The sequence below is a fragment of the Prionailurus viverrinus genome, chromosome D3 (assembly GCF_022837055.1).
Source record: "Prionailurus viverrinus isolate Anna chromosome D3, UM_Priviv_1.0, whole genome shotgun sequence".
Classification (NCBI taxonomy): Eukaryota; Metazoa; Chordata; class Mammalia; order Carnivora; family Felidae; genus Prionailurus; species Prionailurus viverrinus.
In genome coordinates this window covers 24,301,382-24,320,883 of record NC_062572.1, presented here as the reverse complement: position 1 = coordinate 24,320,883, position 19,502 = coordinate 24,301,382, and the positions used below count along the sequence as shown (strand labels likewise).

Here is a 19,502-nt window from a genome sequence, read left to right as displayed (position 1 = left end):
ATAAAACATTAAAAAAAAAGATAAATTTTTTTTTGTTTCTCTCTGTTGGTATCAGTTTTCTATTGCTGTGTTTGCAAATTACCACAAATTTAGTGGCAATTACATTTATTACCTGACAGTGTTCATGGGTCTGGAATCCAGGCATGGCTTAGTATGATCTTCTGCTTAGGGTTTCACAAGACTGCAATCAAATTGTCAGCCATTTGCATGGTTCTCCCCTGGAGGTCAGTATACTCAGGTCACTCAGGTTGTCGGCAGAACTTAGCTCCCTGTGGTCGTGGGACTGAAATCCCTGATTTCTTGCTAGCTTTCAGATGGGGACCACTCTCCACTCCAGAGGCCATCGAGAGTTCCTTGCTCTGAGGCTGTATAGGCAGCTCACCACATGGATGTTTGCTTTCTTCCAAGTCAGAAGGAGTTCATTTCCTGGACTTCCTTTATCTCTGAACCCTAAATCTCCTTTTAAGAGTTCACCTGGGGGGTGCCTCGGGGGCTCAGTCGGTTAAGCATCCAACTTTTGATCTTGGCTCACAGACTATGAGACTGAGCCACACCTTAGGTTCTGCACTGACAGTGCAGATCCCTGTGTGGGATTCTCTCTCTCTTTCTCTCTAACCCTCCCCTGCTAGTGCTTTCTCTCTCTTTCTCTCTCTCTCAAAATAAATACATAAAAATAAAAACATTTTAAAAGCATTCATGTGGGTACACCTGGGTGGCTAAGTTGCTTCAGCTTCAATCTCTTGATTTTGGCTTGGGTCATGATCTCACGGGTTGAACCCCACATTGGAGTCTGCTCGGGATTCTCTCCCTCTCTCTTTGCTCCATCACTCGCTCTGTCTCAAAATAAATAAATAAAACTTAAAAAGAGTTCACCCGACACTACATTGTACATCTGAAATTAATATAACACTGTATGTTAACTATACTGGAATTAAAAAAAAAAAAAGAGTACACCTCATTGGGTCAGTGTCTACCTGGGATAATCTCCATTTTGATGAACACAACTGATTAGGGCATTATATCTGCAAACAATCCCTTTTGCCATATAAAGCAACATAATCACAGGAATAATATCCCATCATATCTATTTATCTTGCCAATGCCCAAGAGGGAGGATTATACAAGGCTGTAGATAAATGAGGGGTATTTTAGAATTATGCCTACATACTGCTTATGCAGTTTCCATTTCTTTTCTTTTTTTAAAGTTTATTCTATGAGAGAGAGAGAGAGAGAGAAAGAGAGAGAGAGAGGGGCAGGGAGAAAGGGAGAGAGAGAATCCCAAGCAGGCTTTGCCTTCTCAGAGCAAGGCCTGACAAGGGGCTTGATCCCATAAGCTGTGAGATCATGACCTGAGCCGAAAGCAAGAGTCAGAAGCTTAACTGAGCCACCTAGGTGTCCCTCCATTTCTTTTTTATAATGCATATGGATTACTTATAAGATAAGGAAAACACAATAAAACTTATTAAAAAAGAGAAAGCAAACCAGTCTCCCATGAGAAGTATAGGTGCTAGAGTTTAAGGGATATTTCTTTTGTGGGTCTTCATAGAAAGAGAGCTGTGTATCCCTTAGTCAACTAAATCTCTACTGTAAAGACAGAGTTCCACATGGTTGTTTCTTATCACATTCATGGTGTGGGATATTGGCTTCATGCCAACGTATAGTAAAAGTAATTCCAAAACCAACAAAGTCCAGTTTTTGGCAGACAGGTTCCAATCTAGAATTCACATGCAGCATCTGGTACAGGTTGATTCAAACCTTGGCAATGACTTCATTTAATCTGGGGCTCATAGATATGCTTTGGAGGACTCTTTCCATGAACCTTCTAAAACCACGTGCAAAATTTTGTGCATGCATGTGTGTGTTCCTTTTTTTTTTTTAATCTTTATTTTTGAAAGAGAGAGAAAGAGATAGAGTGTGAGTGGGGGAGGAGCAGAGAGAGAGGGAGACACAGAATCCGAAGCAGGCTCCAGGCTCTGAGCTGTCAGCACAGAGCCCGATGCGGGGCTCGAACTCATGAACTGTGAGATCATGAACTGAGCTGAAGTCGGACGCCCAACCGAGCCACCCAGGTGCCTGGGGTTGTGTGTATTCCTCTGTGGAGAAAATCCACTGGTTTCATCAGATTCTTGAAAGAGTATGAACAAAACGAAACAAAACAAAAACAATTAAAAGAATCATTATTGTAGAGCAGGATTTCTTTAGCGTGGCACTATTGATACTTTGGGCTGCATGTTTCTTTGTTGTGGGAGGTTGTCCTGTGCACTGTGAGATGTTTAACAGAATCCTTAGCCTCTGCTATAGTGTACAGGAACATCCCCTAGTTGCAATAACCAAAAATACAGGAACAACAACAAAAAATCTTTAGACCTTGCTAAATGTCTCCTGAAGGGAACAGACTTCACTTTGAGAGGAACCACTGATCTTCTGGAAGAACGGAGGAACGAAATATAACTAAGGTGACATCTAGTTTAAAACAGTCCTAAATGCAAATTGAACCACTGCTGTTAGGATCTTGGGTAAATTAGCTCATTTCAGCCTTAGCCGGTTTCCTCATGTGTAAACTGGGGATATAGTACCTACCAAATAGGGTTTCAATAAAGATCAAAGGAAATAAAGCATGCAAAGCCCTTTGTGGGGCATCTTATATGGTAAGCACTTAATATGTTGTAGCAATTAATATTGTTCCCATAGTTGAGACCATTCAGTATTTCCCTGTGTCCCTATTACCCTGTCATTCAACAGGTATTTATAAACCAGTGTCAATGTGCCAGATCTTTCTTTCTTTCTTTTTTTTAATGTAATCTCTACCCCCAACATAGGGCTCAAAGTCACAACCCTGAGATCAAGAGTCACATGTTATACTGACTGAGTCATCCAGGCACCCCTTAATTATTAAAAAAAACCCACAAAACTATATATATATATATATATATATATACACACACACATATATACATATATATGTAGTTGTTGATGTTGTTAGTACAATCTACCTCCCAATGTGGGGCTTGAACTCATTACTCCAAGATCAAGAGTTGCATGCTGGGGTGCCTGGGTGGCTCAGCTGGTTAAATGTCTGACTTTGGCTCAGGTCATGATCTCACAGTTCATGAGTTCGAGCCCTATTATCAGGTTCTCTGCTATCAGCACAGAGCCCACTTCGGATCCTCTGCCTCCCTCTCTCTCTACCCCTCCCCCACTCGTTTTCTCTCTCTCTCTTTCAAAATAATAAAGAAATAAACTTAAAAAAAAAAGTTGTGGGGCACCTAGGTGGCTCAATCAGTTGAGCGTCCGACTTTGGCTCAGGTCGTGATCTCACAGCGCTTGTGAGTTCGAGCCCCACATCGGGCTCTGTGCTGACAGCTCGAAGCCTAGAGCCTGCTTCAGATTCTGTGTCTCCCTCTCTCTCTGCCCCTCCTCCGCTCATGCTCTGTCTCTCTCTCTCAAAAATAAATAAAGATTAAAAAAATTAAAAAAAAAAAAAGAGTTGCATGCTATACCAACTGAGTCGGCCAGGCACCCCCACATCTTTCTTAATGAGCTCTGCTTGAATTATTCCTTCTCACACTCTTATCTGGTAGGTACTATTATCACCTGTGTTTATTCTTTGTGAATGGCACTTTTAATGCTAGAATAATATTCCATTACATCTATTTTTATTCCAGGTCCTGGCCTCCCTTCTGAGATCCAGACCCATGTGTCTACCTGGGTGTCCCCCCAAGAATGTTTAAATTTGGCATCTTTGGCCAATTAGCCCAGTGCCTAGCACCTAGTAAGCCTTCCATAAAAACGAGCTATTACTGGCCATCAATGTCATTTTGACCCCTGCTGTCTGATCTACATCCTCTTTCTACTCCTCAGTAGGATCCCAGAATCACCTATTTTCTGTCAGCAGTCTTGGCTCTGGGTTAAAGCCCTGATTTGTTGCCCCTGTGGGGAGCTCTTAGGAGAGTCCACCCTAGTTCTCCCACCTGCAGAGAACTGAAGCAATAAAAATGAAGACACTCTCACTCCAAGCCCACACTGCCCTGAACAATCATTTTGGTGGGGAGAATTTGCTTGCAGTAGACAGGACATAAAGTTCCCCCACAGCAGCTTTCCTGGGTGTGCTAGCAAATGCTGGTGATTCATGGCACCACAGGGGCCTGTGGGGAAGCGGGAGATTTGTGCTATTGTATAGTTACAGCAACAGTGTCTGCTGAGTGCTAGGGAACTGTGGTTCATGGTACTTGGGGCTACAACAGGCAGCAACTTGGCAGCCACAATCAGGGAAGCAGGGCAGCACAATGGTAATGCCATCAGGCTCTGGGTGGGAGAAATCTGGATTTGATTCCCATCTTTGCTTTTTCTATCTAGGTAATAGCAGGTGTCTCTGTCATGCGGCACCTCTTTCCCATCTGTAGGGGAGGTGATGCTAATGATGGTTAATATTTGTGGACTGCTTCCTGTTCAGTCAAAAGAGAAAATTGTCTCTACTCAATTATTATTTAAAAGCATGGTTTATTTTTTAAATACAGAAAGCTATATTCCCCCGCCTCACAGTACACCCATTATAACTTGATGACATCTAAAAAATAAAAACATGTATGTGACTCGAAAATGTAAATCAGAGTACAAAGTGAGAAATGCTTTCATGTTTCGACCATTTTGTATCTACAAAAATAGCAATTCCATAAGATTCAACCTAGTATGTGACCTGTCTACTATGTCCTAGTATTTACCCTAGATTATATGTATTAACTTCCTTAAATTCCTCAACAATCCCACGAGGCAGATACACTTATTACCCTTCCTTGGTAATAACGCTATTTCTCCTAAAGGGAAGCACAAGGGTCTGGGGGAATGCCGGCGATCTAAGCGGCCTCCACGTGATTTAAAAGTTTGAGAAACACAGAGGTCAGTATATGCAATTAAGTGCCAAGCTGGATTATCCGTCGGGTGTCCGGGAAACACGATTCCCTGGGGCGCCACACGGGGAGCGCATTTGGTTCAAAGTGCGGTCCCTTACCGACCAACCGCACCCGGCGACCAGCCTCTACGTGGTTCCCGGGGAAAGGCGCGCCGGACTCCGGTTCCTCAACCAGTCTTGCTAGAGTAGGCGTACTCCTTTCGAACAAAAGCGCTCGGAGTGACTGCCGCTATGACCACTCAACGCCGAGCCCAAGCCCGCGCCTCCAATCACAGCGGAACTTCCAGTTGGTGGAGTCGTTCTGAAGCCGGGCGAACGGAGGAGAAGTCCCGCCTCCCTAGGAGTGCTCAGCCAACTGCGGAGTCCGGGCGGTAGCCGCGGGGTTCGGTTGCGCTGTGTGTAATGATCTGGGGGCCTGAGGGCGGGGCGGGGAGCAGGCGGGGGTCTGCGGGGAGGGGACGCTTCCCGCAGGCGCGCGGAGCGAGGACGGTGACAGCCACGCGCGCACGTGCGCGCCCGGCCGCAGCGCTGCCCCGAGGCCTCTGTTGGCCGCTGAGAGGCGAGCGGGGGCTGGCCGGCTGCCGTCTAGGGGCCCCGTGCCGGGGCGTCCCCAGCGTCCCCGGCCCGAGTCCCTGAGCGCCGGGCCGTGTCCACCCCGTCGGTCCTGGCTCGTGTTTCGTCCCCGTGGCCGTAAGGGCCCGCCCCCCGACTCCCCTTTACGCTCCCGGGGCAGGGTCCTCACGGCCCATGCTGGCCGCTGGGGGCCCGCGTCGCCCAGACAGTTCCTCGGCCGGCCAGCCGGCCACCATGGTGGCCCTGAGGCCTGTGCAGCTCCTCCAGGGGGGCTAACCGGTCCAGAGCGCAGGTCTCGGGGCGCGAGGGTCCCGGGCCTGAGCCCCGCGCCATGGCTGGGGCCATCGCTTCCCGTATGAGCTTCAGCTCGCTCAAGAGGAAGCAGCCCAAGACGTTCACCGTGCGGATCGTCACCATGGACGCCGAGATGGAGTTCAATTGCGAGGTAACCGGCTGGCAGCCCCGACGGGCTGCGGTAAGGGGGAGCCGGGCGGAATCCGGTGGAATCCCCGCTCGCCGGGCCCTGCCACGGGTCTGGCACCGATCGGGGCGCCCCTGCGGCGGTGACAGTCCAGGTGGAAGCTTGAGGGATTCAGCTTGTATCATCTCTGAGCGTAGACAGAGTCGACCAGAACCGGAAGGAGCCATCTAGGCCCAAATCTTCATGTTAAGGATGATTGCTGCTCCCCCCCCTTCTCCCCCCCCCCCCTCCCCGCGCCGTAGGGTTTTTGGGTTTGGAAGCACTTCCTGAAGGTTCTCATTCATTGTTACTGCAAGAGGCTGGAACCATCCGTAGTGGAGAATTCTGGTTTTCATTGTCAGGCTTAAGCTCCAGCTTTATGGTCTTTTTTACTTCATTAGATATTATTATGTGCCCCAGGTATTAAAAGTTGCATTTTGTAGAGTGGAAACTCTATACCTATTTCCCTTTTCCAAAGCTACCATTTTCTGGGAAAAAAACTCTTTAAGGAAAGAGTTGATGTCTAATACTTATTTTTCATGCAGTTTATTTTACATCATGATGATAACAGTTAACCATTTGTTGAATACATTCTAAATGTCAGACGTTCATACATTTAATTCTCACAACAACCCAATGAGGTAGGTACTCCAAGCCATGTATCTAGTAAGTGGCAGAGTGGGATTTTAGGTCAAACTTTTAGCCAAAACAATACTGCCTTTCAAGAAATGCAAGTCCTTTCTAGTCCAAAGTGTGTTCTATGAACCAGCAGCATTGGCAACAGCGATCTAAGTCAGGAGTTGGGAACTTTTTCTGTAAAGGGCCACATAGTAAATATTTTCAGCATTGCAAGCCATGGGATCTCTGTTACAACTACTAAGCCCTTCAGCTCTACTAGTGTAGTACAAAAGCAGCCTTAGGATCGACTTCCAGCCTGACAGCGTGAGGAGCTCCATTGAACTCCCTGATAAGACTGGTGAAAATCACTTAAAAAAACTCAACTATTTAAACCCTCTGGAAATGGTTTTAAGCGCAAACATTCATGAAATGAATAAAAATCTATTCAAGGAAATCTATGAAAATTTGCTAAGAAAGGTGAGAGTCTATGGTGTTTGAACCAAGGCTACTACCTCCCTCCCCACTTCCAACATACCAAGGGGGAGATCCACTCCAGACTGCTGCAACACAGAACACAGGGCTCCCTCTTCCCCTGGGTCCCTGTCAGACCACTTTCTTCCCAGGAGGAGCAGGACTGAAGTGCTTCTTATCCTGTGCAAGGCTTCTTGCTGTTGAGACTAAGTCCCAGGTGTGAATAGTTGAAAGATGGGGCTTCTGTCTTTTATCCAGCTCCTACTTACAGAATGGGAGCTGTGCCTTGGGCATGGCATACTGAGACTACTGGGACCCCAGTTGCTCTTTTCCCAGCCCCAGCTTGTGCAGTGGTGGTTCTGTGCCAGGAGAGGCAAACTGAGAAAACCTCTGGCTGGTATCCCTCCCCCGCTGCCCCCCCTCCCCGCCCCCCCTTTAGAGATTTTACCTGTAGTGAGAAGAAGTCTTTAAAACCTGTAGCTCCTGCTCTCTTCCCAAAGGTAGTTAGTTCATTTGCAACAAAATGTGGAGAAGTTTATGCCTAAGGGAACCCTTACAAGCAGTAGAGGTTTTGGTGAAGGGCAATTGGGAGGAGATTGTAGATTTAATGAAGATGCTACCTAAACTATAGTCCAGCTAGTTTGCAGGAGAAAATCAGAATAAGACAGCTGGAAAGAACCCGCATGGGATTGAATAAACTGTTCCCTCAGAGGAGCAGCCTTTGATTGAATTACTTTGTAGAGCAAATTATGCCCCAGGGCATAATGAAATAATAGAATAGTAAAACACTATTAATGGAGTTTAACAGCTGGGTGCAATCAGGGGAAGGAGAAGGAGTCCTACTATACACTGTCACTCCAGGATGACTGTGGCCATAACCAAATTTGTGCCTTCCTGAGGAACAACATCATAGATCTTAATACTATGTGAAAGAAATAGATTTCACTAAAATATTCCAGCCCATCACTAAAGAAACAAACAAATAACAATAATAAGCCTTGGGGCTGGGTTGGGGAGAAACAGTCCAGTATCTATGTTATTTAGATAATATATTATCTAAGATGTCTGAGTTCTAACAAAAAATTATGAGGCATACAAAGAAACAGGGAAATATGACCCATACAGTGGAAGATTAGCAACAGAAATTGCCCGTAAGAGTGACCAGATGTCAGATTTAGCTGAAAAGATTTCAAATAGCCATTACAAGTATGTTCACAGAACTAAAGGAAAACATGATTAAAGAAGGAAGATCTAATGACATTTTTGCATCAAGTAGAGAATATCAGTAAAGTGACAGGAATTATAGAAAAGAAGCAAATGAAAATCATGGAGTTGAAAAGTACCATAACTGAACTAAAAAATTCATTAGAGGGGCTCAAAGTAGATTCAAACTGCCAGAAGAAATAATTACCCTGTTTGAAGAGAAAATTGTAAAGATTATGCAAGCTGAAGAACAGAGAGAAAAAAATGAAGAAAATGTACAGAGCCTCAGAGAAATCATTAAGAGCATATGTGGAAGAGGAATACCACAAGAGGAAAGAGAAAAAAAAATATTTTAAAAAATAATGGCAGAAACTTTCTGAATTTATGGAAAAACAATAGTCTTGACATCCAGGAAGCTCAATAAACTCCAAAGAGGATAAATACAAAGAGATCCACAAACGGAAACATCATAGTAAAAATGCTGAAAGTCAAAGACAAAAAATCTTGAAAGCAGTAAGAGAAAAATGACTTGTCACATACAAGGAAACCCCAATAAGATTAACAACTATCTATCTTATCTGCAGAAACTGTGGAGTCCAGAATATTCAAAGTGCTCAAAGATAACATATTCAAAGTGCTCAAAGAAAAAAACCTGTCAACTTAGAATCCTATATCCAGCACAGCTGGATATTTCAAAATGGCTATTTCAAATATGAAGGTGAAATACTTTATCAGATAAACACAAACTGGAGATGTCGCTCAAAGACCTGTCTTACAAGAAATATGAAAGGAAGTTCTTCAGGCTGAAAACAAGTGCCTTTAGATAATAACTCAAGTCTACATGAAAAAAAAAAAAAAAAGCACCAGGAAAGGTAATTATATAATTACAAAAGACAGTAGAAATGCATATTTTTCTCTTCTGATTTATTTATTTTAATTTTAGAATGAGTGCATGTGCAAGTGGGGGAGAGGAGCAGAGGGAGAGAGAATCCCAAGCAGGCTCCACACTGAGGATGGAGCCCAATGCAAGGCTTGATCCTACAACCCTATGGTCATAACCTGACTCAAAATCAAGAGTTGGATGCTCAACCAACTGAGCCACCCAGGCACCCCTTCTCCTAACTGACTTAAAGAGCAATTGTATAAAATAATACCTATATAATGTGCTGTTGGGCCTATTACTACAAACGTAATTTATGGGTGGTATACTTGCCAATAACAGCACAAAGGAGGTGGATCGGAGCAAAGCTGTAATGGGCTAAGGAAATGGCCACAAATGGTAAAGTAATAACTATAGCAATGTATTGTTGGGTTTATAATTTTAATAGAGGTCACGTGTGTGTGTGTGTGTGTGTGTGTGTGTGTGTGAACAATATGTATATTTATATATATGCAACAATGTGTATATATTTTATATATGTAACTATATATATAATTTTAGTAGATGTCATACACCCCCCCATATATATATATGAACAATAGTTTACAAAAAAGAGGGAAAGGACCTATATAGGAGTAATATTTCTATATATCACTGGAATTAAGATAGTATAGTCTGGGGGCTCCTGGTGGCTCAGTCAGTTGAGCGTCTGATTTCGGCTCAGGTCATGATCTCACGGTTTGTGAGTTTGAGCCCCGCGTTGGGCTCTGTGCTGACAGCTTGGAGCCTGGAACCCGCTTTGGATTCTGTGTCTCCCTCTCTTTCTGCCCCTCCCCCACTCACACTCTGTCTCTCTCTCCTTCAAAAATAAATAAACATTAAAAAATTTTTTAAAAAGATAGTATAATCTGAAGCTGATTTTGGTTAAGTCAAGATTATCTGGTAAACCCTAGAACAACCATTAAAAACAAAGCAAACCCCAAACACTTAAAAAGTATAGTGAAGGAAACATTAAATAAATTAAAATGCTTCATTAGAAAATATTCACTTAATGAAAAAGCAAGTAGTAAAGGAGGAATAGAGAAACAAAAAAGACATGAAACACATAGAAAACTAAACTAAAATGGCAATTGTACACCAAATAATTAGATAACTTAATGAAATGGACAATTTCCTTAAAAGATGCTATCTACCAAAATTGACTCAAGAATAAACAGACAATCTGAATAGACCTATAACAAGTGAAGAGATTAAATCAGTAATAAAAATACCCACAAAGGTCCAGGCTCTAGGTAGTAGAGGCGCAAATGGCTTCACTACTGAATTCCACCAAACATTTCAAGAACAATTAATACCAATTCTTAACATACTCTTCCAAAAAAAAAAAAAAAAAAAAGAAGAAGAAGAGGAGGGAATACTTCCCAACTCATTTTATGAGGCTGGCATTACCCTAATACCAGAACCCAACAAAGCTATCACAGGAGAACTAGAGACAAGATCTCTTATGAATATGGAAGCAAAATGGGGCACCTGGCTAGCTCAGAAATTACTTTAAAAAATACATGGAATGGGACACCTGGGTGGCTCAGTTGTTTAAGTGTCCAACTCTTGATCTCGGCTGAGGTCATGATCTCACATTTCATGGGGGGCTCTGCACTGGAATTGTGGAGCCTGCTTGGGACTCCCTCTGTCTGTCTGTCTGTCTCTCTCTGTCTTTCTCTGTCTCTCTCTCCCCTTCCCCTTGCTGGCTCTCTCTCTGTCTTTCTCAAAAAAAAAAAAAAAAAAAAAAAAAAAAAAAATATATATATATATATATATATATATATATATATGGAAGCAAAAATTCTTAACAAAACTATTAACAAACTGAATCCAACAACAAATAAAAAGAATCCTACATCATAACAAGGGAGATTTATTCCAGGAATTCAAGGTTGGTTTAACATCTGAAAATCAATTAATGTGATACATCGTATCAATAGAATAAAAAACAAAAATCATATGATCATCTCAATAGATGCAGAAAGAGCATTGACAAAATTCAGCAGCATTTCATGATAAAAAACACTCAACAAAATAGGATTAGAAGGGAGCTTCCTTAACCTGATAAAGAGTATCTGTAAAGAACCCACAGCTAACTTAGTGAAAGAAGGATGCTTACTTGCTAAGATCAGGAACAAGACAAGGATATCTTGCCACTTCAATAGTCTAGCCAGGACTATTCGGCAAGAAAATGAAATAAAAGGTGTCCATATTGGAAAGGAAGAAATAAAAATATATTCACAGATAACATGATCATGTATATAAACTCTAAGGAATCCCCTAAAAAAACTATTTGACCTAATAAACAAGTTCAGCAAGATTGCAGGATATAAGAGCAATGTACAAAAATCACTTGTAATTCTATATACTTGCAATGAACAATATGAAAATTAAGAAAATTCTATTTATAATAGCACCAGAAAGTATAAAATACTTAGGAGCAAATTTAACAAAAGAAGTATAAAACTTATACTCTGAAAGTTGTAAAACATTGTTGATGAAAATTAAAGATGATCTAAATAAATGGAAAGACATCCTTTGTTCATAGATCACAAGATTTAACATTGTTAAAATGGCAGTATTCTCCAAACTAATCTACTTATTCAACACCATCCTCATCAGAATTTCCATTTACTACTTTGTAGAAATTGATAAATATTCTAAAGTTTATATGAAATTGCAAGGGATCCAGAATAGCTAAAAAAATCTTGAAACAGAAGAGCAAAGTAGGAGAACTCATACTTCCTTATTTCAAAACTTACTACAAAACAACCATAACATAACAGTACATAACAGTGTAGTACTCACATAAAGATAGAGATGTTGATCAATGGGGTAGAACTGCGGGTCCAGAAATAGACCCATGCTCTATGGTTACCTGAGTTTTGACAAGGGTGCTAAGACTATTCAGTGGAGGAATGAATAGACTTACCAACAAACAGTGCTGAAAACTGGACAGCCACATGCAAAAGATTGAAGTTGAACCCTTATTCTGCACCACATACAAAAATTAACTCCAAAGACTTAAACGTAAGAACTAAAACTGTAATACTCGTAGAAGAAAATGGGGATAAATCTTCATGACTTTGGATTTGGCATATGATTATTAGATATGACAACAAAAGCATGGGCAACAAAAGAAAAAGTAGATAAACTTCATTGAGATTAAAAACATTTGTGCTTTGAAAGACACCATCAAGAACATGAAAAGAAAAAATATTAGCAAATCATAGATCTCATAAGGGTCTTATATCTAACACATATAAAGAACTCTTATTGCTCAGTAATGAGAAGCAAATAATTCAAAAGTGGGTAAAGGAGGAGTGTCTGGTTGACTCATTCGGTAGAGCATGTGACTCTTGATCTTGGGATTGTGAGTTCAAGCCCCACGTTGGGCATAGAGTTTACTTAAAAAGATGGGCAAAGGATCTGAATAGACATTTCTCCAAGGAAGATATACAAATGGCTAATAAGCACATGAAAAAATACCCTCATTAGTCATCAGGGAAATGAAAATAAAAAACACAATGAGTTACCACTTTACCACATTGAGAGCCAACCACTAGGATGACGAGAATAAAAAAAAGGCATATAATAACAAATGTTGGCGAGAATATGGAGAAATTGGAACCCTCATACACTGCTGGTGGGAATGTAAAATGGTGCAGCCACTTTGGGAAACAGTCTGGCAGTTCCTCAAACTGTTGGATATAGAGTGCCACATGACTCAGCAATTCACTACTAGCTATCTACTCAAGAGAAATGAAAACATATGCCTACAGAAAACTTGGACACAAATGTCCGTAGTGACATTATTCATAATTGCTAAAAGGTGGAAACAACCCAAATGTCCCTCAACTGATGAAAAGGTAAACAAAAGGTGGTATATCAATATAATGGAATGTTATTTGGCACTAAGAAGGGATGAAATACCAATACATGCTACAATATGGATGAACCTTGAAAACATGCTAAGTAAAAGAAGCGGTCACAAAAGAACACATATTGTTTCATATATTTCACATAATTATTCCCTTGGAAGGATATCTAGGGAAATAGAAAGTAGTTTTGTGGTTGCCTAGGGCTGGGAAAAGTGCAGGAATACAGAAATGATAGCCAAGGGGTACAAGGTTTTTTTTTGAGGTGATGAAAATACTCTAAAATTTACAGTGGTGATGGTTGCCCAACTCTATGAATATGCTAGAAACCATTGAATTGTGCACTTTAAATAGGTGAATGTTAAGGTACATGAATTATATCTCAGGCTATGTTAAAGAAAATGCAGCCTTTGGCAAAATGGAAACAAAAGACATGACTATTCCAATAAAACTATTTGTGAACATTGAAATTTGAATTTCATATAACTTTCACAAGTGATGAAATGTTATTTAAAAACTTACATTTTGTTAAAAATGTAAAAATTACTCTTAGCTCTCAGATTGCACAATAATAGATGGTGAATTAGGTTTGTGTTGTGGACTGCAGTTTGCTGATCCCTAATCTAAGTTTCTTTTTTTTTTCTTTAATTTTTTTTAATTTAAAAACTTTTAAAGTAATTTCTACACCCAGTGTGGGGCTCAAACACACAACTCTGAGATCAAGTGTCACATGCTCTACTGACAGGGCCAGCCAGGCAACCCCTGATCTAAGTTGCTAGTTGACAAATGTTGTGAGGAGGGGTGCCTGGGTGGCTTAGTCGGTTAAGCATCTGATTCTTGATTTTGGCTCAGGTCATGATCTCGCGGTTTGTGGGTTTGAGCCCCGCATCTGGCTCTGTGCTGTCAGTACAAAGATGCTCTCATGGGGTTCTCTCTCTCCCTCTCTGCCCTTCCCTCACTCTAGTGACAGTTATCTGTCTCAAAAATAAATAAACTTAAAAAAAAAAAAAGATAAGTGTTGTAAGAGATTGTGAGAGACTGACCAGTAAGGGAAAGGATTTTGTATGAGATTTCTTCAGCCATAGTTTTACCACGAAAATCTCTTCTTTTTTCTTTAAACAGACCCCAGACCCAAAGAGGATGTACAATATTATCAACTATAGCAGTGTTCTAAACACTGGCACTGTTGACATTCTGGCTGGATAATTCTTTGTTGTGGTGGGGGCTGTCCTGTGCATTGTAAGATGTTTAGAAGCCTCTCTGGACTCTATCCACTAGATGCCAGTAGCACCTCCCCGTGCTCCCCGTCATGTCAACCAAAAATGTCTTCAGACATTGTCAAATGTCCCGGGGGGGGGGGGCAGAGGGGGAGGACACCCTTCTTTCTGTCCCTCTCCCTGCCACCATATTGAGAACCACTGGTCTATAGAAGAAGATAAGAGTAGTGATATTCAGGGAGGCATAATGGTATAGTATAGTCTGTCAAACTTATATATGCCAGCAAACGGCCTAGCATCTTGGTAAAATGAGAATTCTCATTCTGTACTTATGCAGTAGGACTGAGAATTCTGCATTTCTAACACATTCTCAACTCTCAAACAGTGATGGTGCTGCTAGTCCAGAGAGTTTCAAAGCATTAGTGGAAAGTGCATAGGCTTTGAAATAAGTTAGACCTGGACTTGAATTCCAGCTGAACTTCTAGCTTGGGTAAGATACTGAAGCTCTTTGGACCTCAGTTTCCACATCAGTAAAGTGGAACTAACACTATTGACCCTGCAAGGTTTTATAGGGATTCCTGGAATACATAGTGCCAGACAGAAAGGAAGAACTAGAAGGGAGTATAATTGGCCTACAGTAGGAGGTGCAGGTCACTGTGGTCACTGCCCTGTTGCAATTTGTCAAACAGTTGCATCTCATTGACTTGCCAGTGGAAATACCTGTTTGTAAACGAAGATGTTCAGATACTCTGTTGAAAGTTATGGTAGTTTGACTTATGATGATAGAGCTCTGAGAAACTATTAGACTTTCTCCTGCCCTATTTTTATGTTGTACATTAACTGAGCAAGGTGCCGATACCAGGAGATGGCAGATGCATTTTGAAAAAAAAAAAGAAGAGGAGAGATGGTACTTGAGGAATTCTTCATTGAGGCATACAGGTAGGTGGTGGTCCAAGGAGGACTCAATTTCAGAACCAGTGTTAGTTAACATATGAATCATGTTACCTTATGCTAATAAGTTCAGACTTTTTTGCCGCAGAGGTAGGAAATAAATCTCTTGCACTACTTGCTGCATTGCACAATTGGCTTGATGTTTTAGAGGATTTTTCCACTTGAAATATTTGATATTTGTCATTTTGAGAAAGTGGGTGCTGAACGTAATTTGCCAGGAGGCTAAACGGTTATGTTATTTCTTATCTAGGCTGGAATTTTACTCTAATAATTCAATCTATCAGTAAGAAGAGCCAAATATGAAAAATTTCTCAAAATTGAGTTGTGAGAGATTCTAATACCATCTTACATTGGAAACAAAGCCGCCTTCTTCTGTTGGTTGTTGATATCCCAGATGTTTTCACATACCCAAATGGGATTGTGATTGGATTAAACACCAACATTACAGATCATTCCAACATACAAATGGACATAAAGTAGAAACTTTGGAAAGAGGAAAACAGAAAGAACAAACTCTGGTGTTTTCAGTAAGATGTTACATCCCAGACACCCCAAAATATAGGTAAATGCTTCTCTTCTAGGATGCAAATCCCCAAAGGGCAGTGGTGGTCATTTCATTGCTTAGTTGTATATAGTAATGGGACTCTATATGAGGGCACCGAGAAACTTCTTATTTCAGAAGAAAGGTTTCTGCCTTATCTGTGGGTTCTTCATGGGGGTTAAGCAGTCCCCATGGATGGCATGGGTGCCGCACATCTAGGAGGTGGGCAGTCCGAGGTGAATGATGGATGCAGTTGTGCTGGTGAAGGGTGAAAGAAGCAGGGTATATATACTGGCTAGTGCTGCCATCTGCTGGACCCCATATCTGCTCTTTTGTAGGAGGAAGGACTAGGGAATAGCAGCTACTGTGTGCCAGGTGCTGTGCTAAATGCTTTACAATGTACTATCTCACTTGATACTTGGAATAGATTCACTTACTCACTCAACAGATATTTACTGAGTACCAGTGTGGACCTAGTGGTGATCAAGACCTGCTTAGGATGGAGGTCCTGTCATTGGCTTCATTTTCAGAGTGGGAATTGGAGGCTCCAACAGGGCAAATAGCCTGCATAAAGTCCCAGCAGAGCCACTGTTTGTTCTGAGAGAGAAAGAAGAGGACAGTGGGAGAATCTCAATAATGACTGATGAGGGGCACGTGGGTGGTTCAGTGGGTTAAGCATCGTCTTTTAATTTCAGCTCAGGTCATGATCTCACAGTTCATGAGTTTGAGCCCCATGTTGGGCTTAGGAGCCTGCTTGGGATTTTCTCTCTCCCTCTCTCTCTACCCCTCCCCTGCTCATGCGTGGCTGTCTCTCTCTCAAAATAAATGAACATTAAAAAAAATAATGACCAAGAGGCTAGCAGTCACTTATTTGAACCTCACAACTAGGTTTTCAAGTCAGTTGGGAAGGTCTTAGCTCAAGTTCTAGTTTCCTGTCAGGGCTCTGAAGCAGCACAGCCTAGAGGTTATGAGTGTTGTCTGGGGAGAGCATGGTCTTAGGATCCTGATCCCTGGTTCTGCCCTAACCAGTTCAGCACCCTTAGACAGGTTCCTTAATCCTTTCAGATGCCTGTTTCCTCATCTGTAAAATGGAGAGCATAATAATTCTTCCTGTATGGGGTATTGGTACTGGGATTAAAACCGAGTCATTATTGGTAAAGTGCTTAGACTAGCACCTGGCACAGGTAAGTTCCATATACAGGTTATTACATAAAAGGAAGTAAATCCAGGGCCTCTCAGCATTTGGCTCCCTTTCCCAGGCTCTCCCACACTTCCTCACTTACCCTTTTTGCTCTTGGCCTGTTGTCCTGGTTGCTGTTTCTGGAAAGTACCTCTTTTCATACTGCTGTGCCTTTGCATAGAATGTCCTTCTCACTTGTCTGCTGGCACAGATGTTCTCATTCTCCTTCTAGGCTCTGCTCAAGTGCCCCCCCCCCCTTTTTAAATGTTTATTTTTGAGAGAGAGAGAGACAGAGTACAAGTGGGGAAGGGGCAGAGAGAGAGGGGGACACAAAATCTGAAGCAGGCTTCAGGCTCTGTGCTGGGGGCTCAAACTTACGAACCGTGAGATCATGACCTGAGTTGAAGTCGGAAGCTTAACCAACTGAGCCACCCAGGCACCCGAGTGTTCCCCCCTCTTTGTGCCCAAGACCACCACATAGCTACCAGTGATGGGGCTGAGATTCAAACCCAGGTCATCTCTCTTCCAGGCTGGCTGGCTCCTTTTCTGTTAAGCTATGCTACCCACATAGGAAGCTCCAAGTAGAAAAAGGAAAGAAACCATTAGAAACCTGGAGAGAACTTTGATATTTGGTAAACAGGAAAAAGAAAGTAGAAATAAGACATTTTACAAAGAACTTCCTAACTCAACTATTTGTCTATGGTATTATTTTATTTATTGCAATTGTTGTAAGATACCATTTCAAAACCATTTTGTAAACTTGCCAGTGGGCTTAAGTTTTTGGCTGGTAGATGATGTGACTGACAGCCTCTGCTAAATTGCCTCAGTGTCTGGTTTGTCTTTGAATCAAATGTACATTTTCCATAAGTGAATCCTTTTCACTTGCCATGATGTACTTGGAATTCCTTGCCTTTGGCTTAAGATGAAGCTTATTTTGCAACAGTTAAATATTTTCTAGTTGCATATTTAACAAGCTTTGTGGTCAGAATGTTCTTCCCTATATTCAGCCTGATGTCTTCTCTTAATATTTGGTGTGTCCACATGAATAACAATTGGTTAACCCCTCTATTCTGAGGCCTTTTCATGTACTTTGAAAAGTCAGTTATCTAACTTCTTTGAAGTCCACCTCCTTCTCCATCCCCTTTCCCCTGTGCAGCTCAGTTTTGGAGTACCTAATATTTAGGGGATTGGAGCACGTAGATATTTAAGAGGGAAGGTCCCAGATTTCCAGGGTGCTCATAATCGAGTTAGAGAAACAGGATACACATGAAAAGATAATGCAAAGGAGTCTGTCTATCTATCTATCTATCTATCTATCTATCTATCTATCTATCTATCTATCAGATGAGGATGTGTTCCTGTTGAGAGAGAGAAGAAAAACCCTGCAGTGGGGTAAATAGGGGAACAACTGCCCCCAGGGATTGAAGGCAGGTTTGTGTCCACAGATAAAGGGGAAGAGTGTACGGATCAGTGGATGTGACCTGAGCAAAGGCAATAGTATTGTTTTGTTTATTGCAATTGGTATAAGATACAATACTGTGGTTTGAGGTAGAAGAGAAGAGAGATGTGTTTAAATTCCTAGGTTCAGGACAGATATTAGAAGCCTTTGAAGGCCAGATTAAGGAGCTTGTATTCATCAGATGCAGCAGGGGAGCTTTGAGGTTTTTACTAGGAGAGTGATTTAAAGTGGTCTTAGGGCACCTGGGTGGCTCAGTTGGTTAAGCATCCGACTTCGGCTCAGGTCATGATCTCACTGCTTGTGGGTTCGAGCCTCGTGTCAGGCTCTGTGCTGACAGCTCAGAGCCTGAAGCCTGTTTTGGATTCTGTCTCCCTCTCTCTCTGCCCCTCCCCCACTCGCATTCTGTCTCTCTCTCTCTCAAAAATAAACGAACATTTAAAAAAATAAATAAAGTGGTCTCCACGCAGAATGATTTGAAGTATTTGGGGGTGGGGTTGGGAAGAGTTTGGAAACAAGGAGCCCGGTTAGAAGACAACCTCTCTGGGCTAGGTGTCACATGGAAACCTGAACTAGCTGGAGCCTGGGACAAAACTAGGCTGAATCCAAAGGCGTGGGCACCAGGAGGATGAGGCCAGGGCTCAGGGTCTTCTGTGACAAAGAGTGAGCAGGAGATCTATTAGGCCCAAGATTCAGGAGGTACTGAAGTCTAGAGCCAGTCCTTAGTTGTCAAGGCCAGCCAAGCAGGAGGCAGTTCTTGGGTGAGACGTGGCCAGCCTTGGGTTCAGGAGGTCAGCTCACTTTCCTGTGTCTGGTCCGGGGCTGTAGTCAGGGTGTTATTGTATAAAACCAGGGAGAGCCCTGAACTGGTGCTTGAACCCCTGGCTTCTAGGCAGAGCTGCTCTGTGTGATCTTGGGCATGTCTCTTCTTTCCCCCAACCCAGGCCTCAGTTCTTAGGGTGAAAAATGAGAGGAAAGAATTTGATTTCAAAGGCCCTCTGCTTTAACATCCTATTTTAGGTGATCTGGGCAGAAGCAGCTCATTGCACACCTCCCCCTTTCATATTTCCTTCTTAGGTAGGAAGCCATCTCAGGATTTGAGTATGTAGGTGTGAGAAAAATC

The 19,502-nt window shown here is 42.1% G+C and overlaps 1 protein-coding gene across 6 annotated transcripts in view; it reads left to right on the top strand.

Annotated features, from left to right (window-relative positions):
* The first annotated feature begins 4,518 nt into the window (after positions 1–4,518).
* The window catches only part of NF2 (NF2, moesin-ezrin-radixin like (MERLIN) tumor suppressor), an 81,521-nt gene continuing 66,537 nt past the window's right edge, over positions 4,519–19,502 (top strand). For 2 of the 6 annotated variants that reach the window (XM_047827377.1, XM_047827378.1), the window contains exon 1: positions 4,529–5,927. In XM_047827377.1, coding sequence (XP_047683333.1) covers positions 5,814–5,927 — 114 coding nt within the window. In that variant the 5' untranslated portion in view covers positions 4,529–5,813. Of the gene's footprint in view, positions 5,928–15,167; positions 15,191–19,502 lie in introns of those variants that run through there. The other 4 variants (XM_047827381.1, XM_047827380.1, XM_047827376.1 and 1 more) reach the window with 4 other exon arrangements.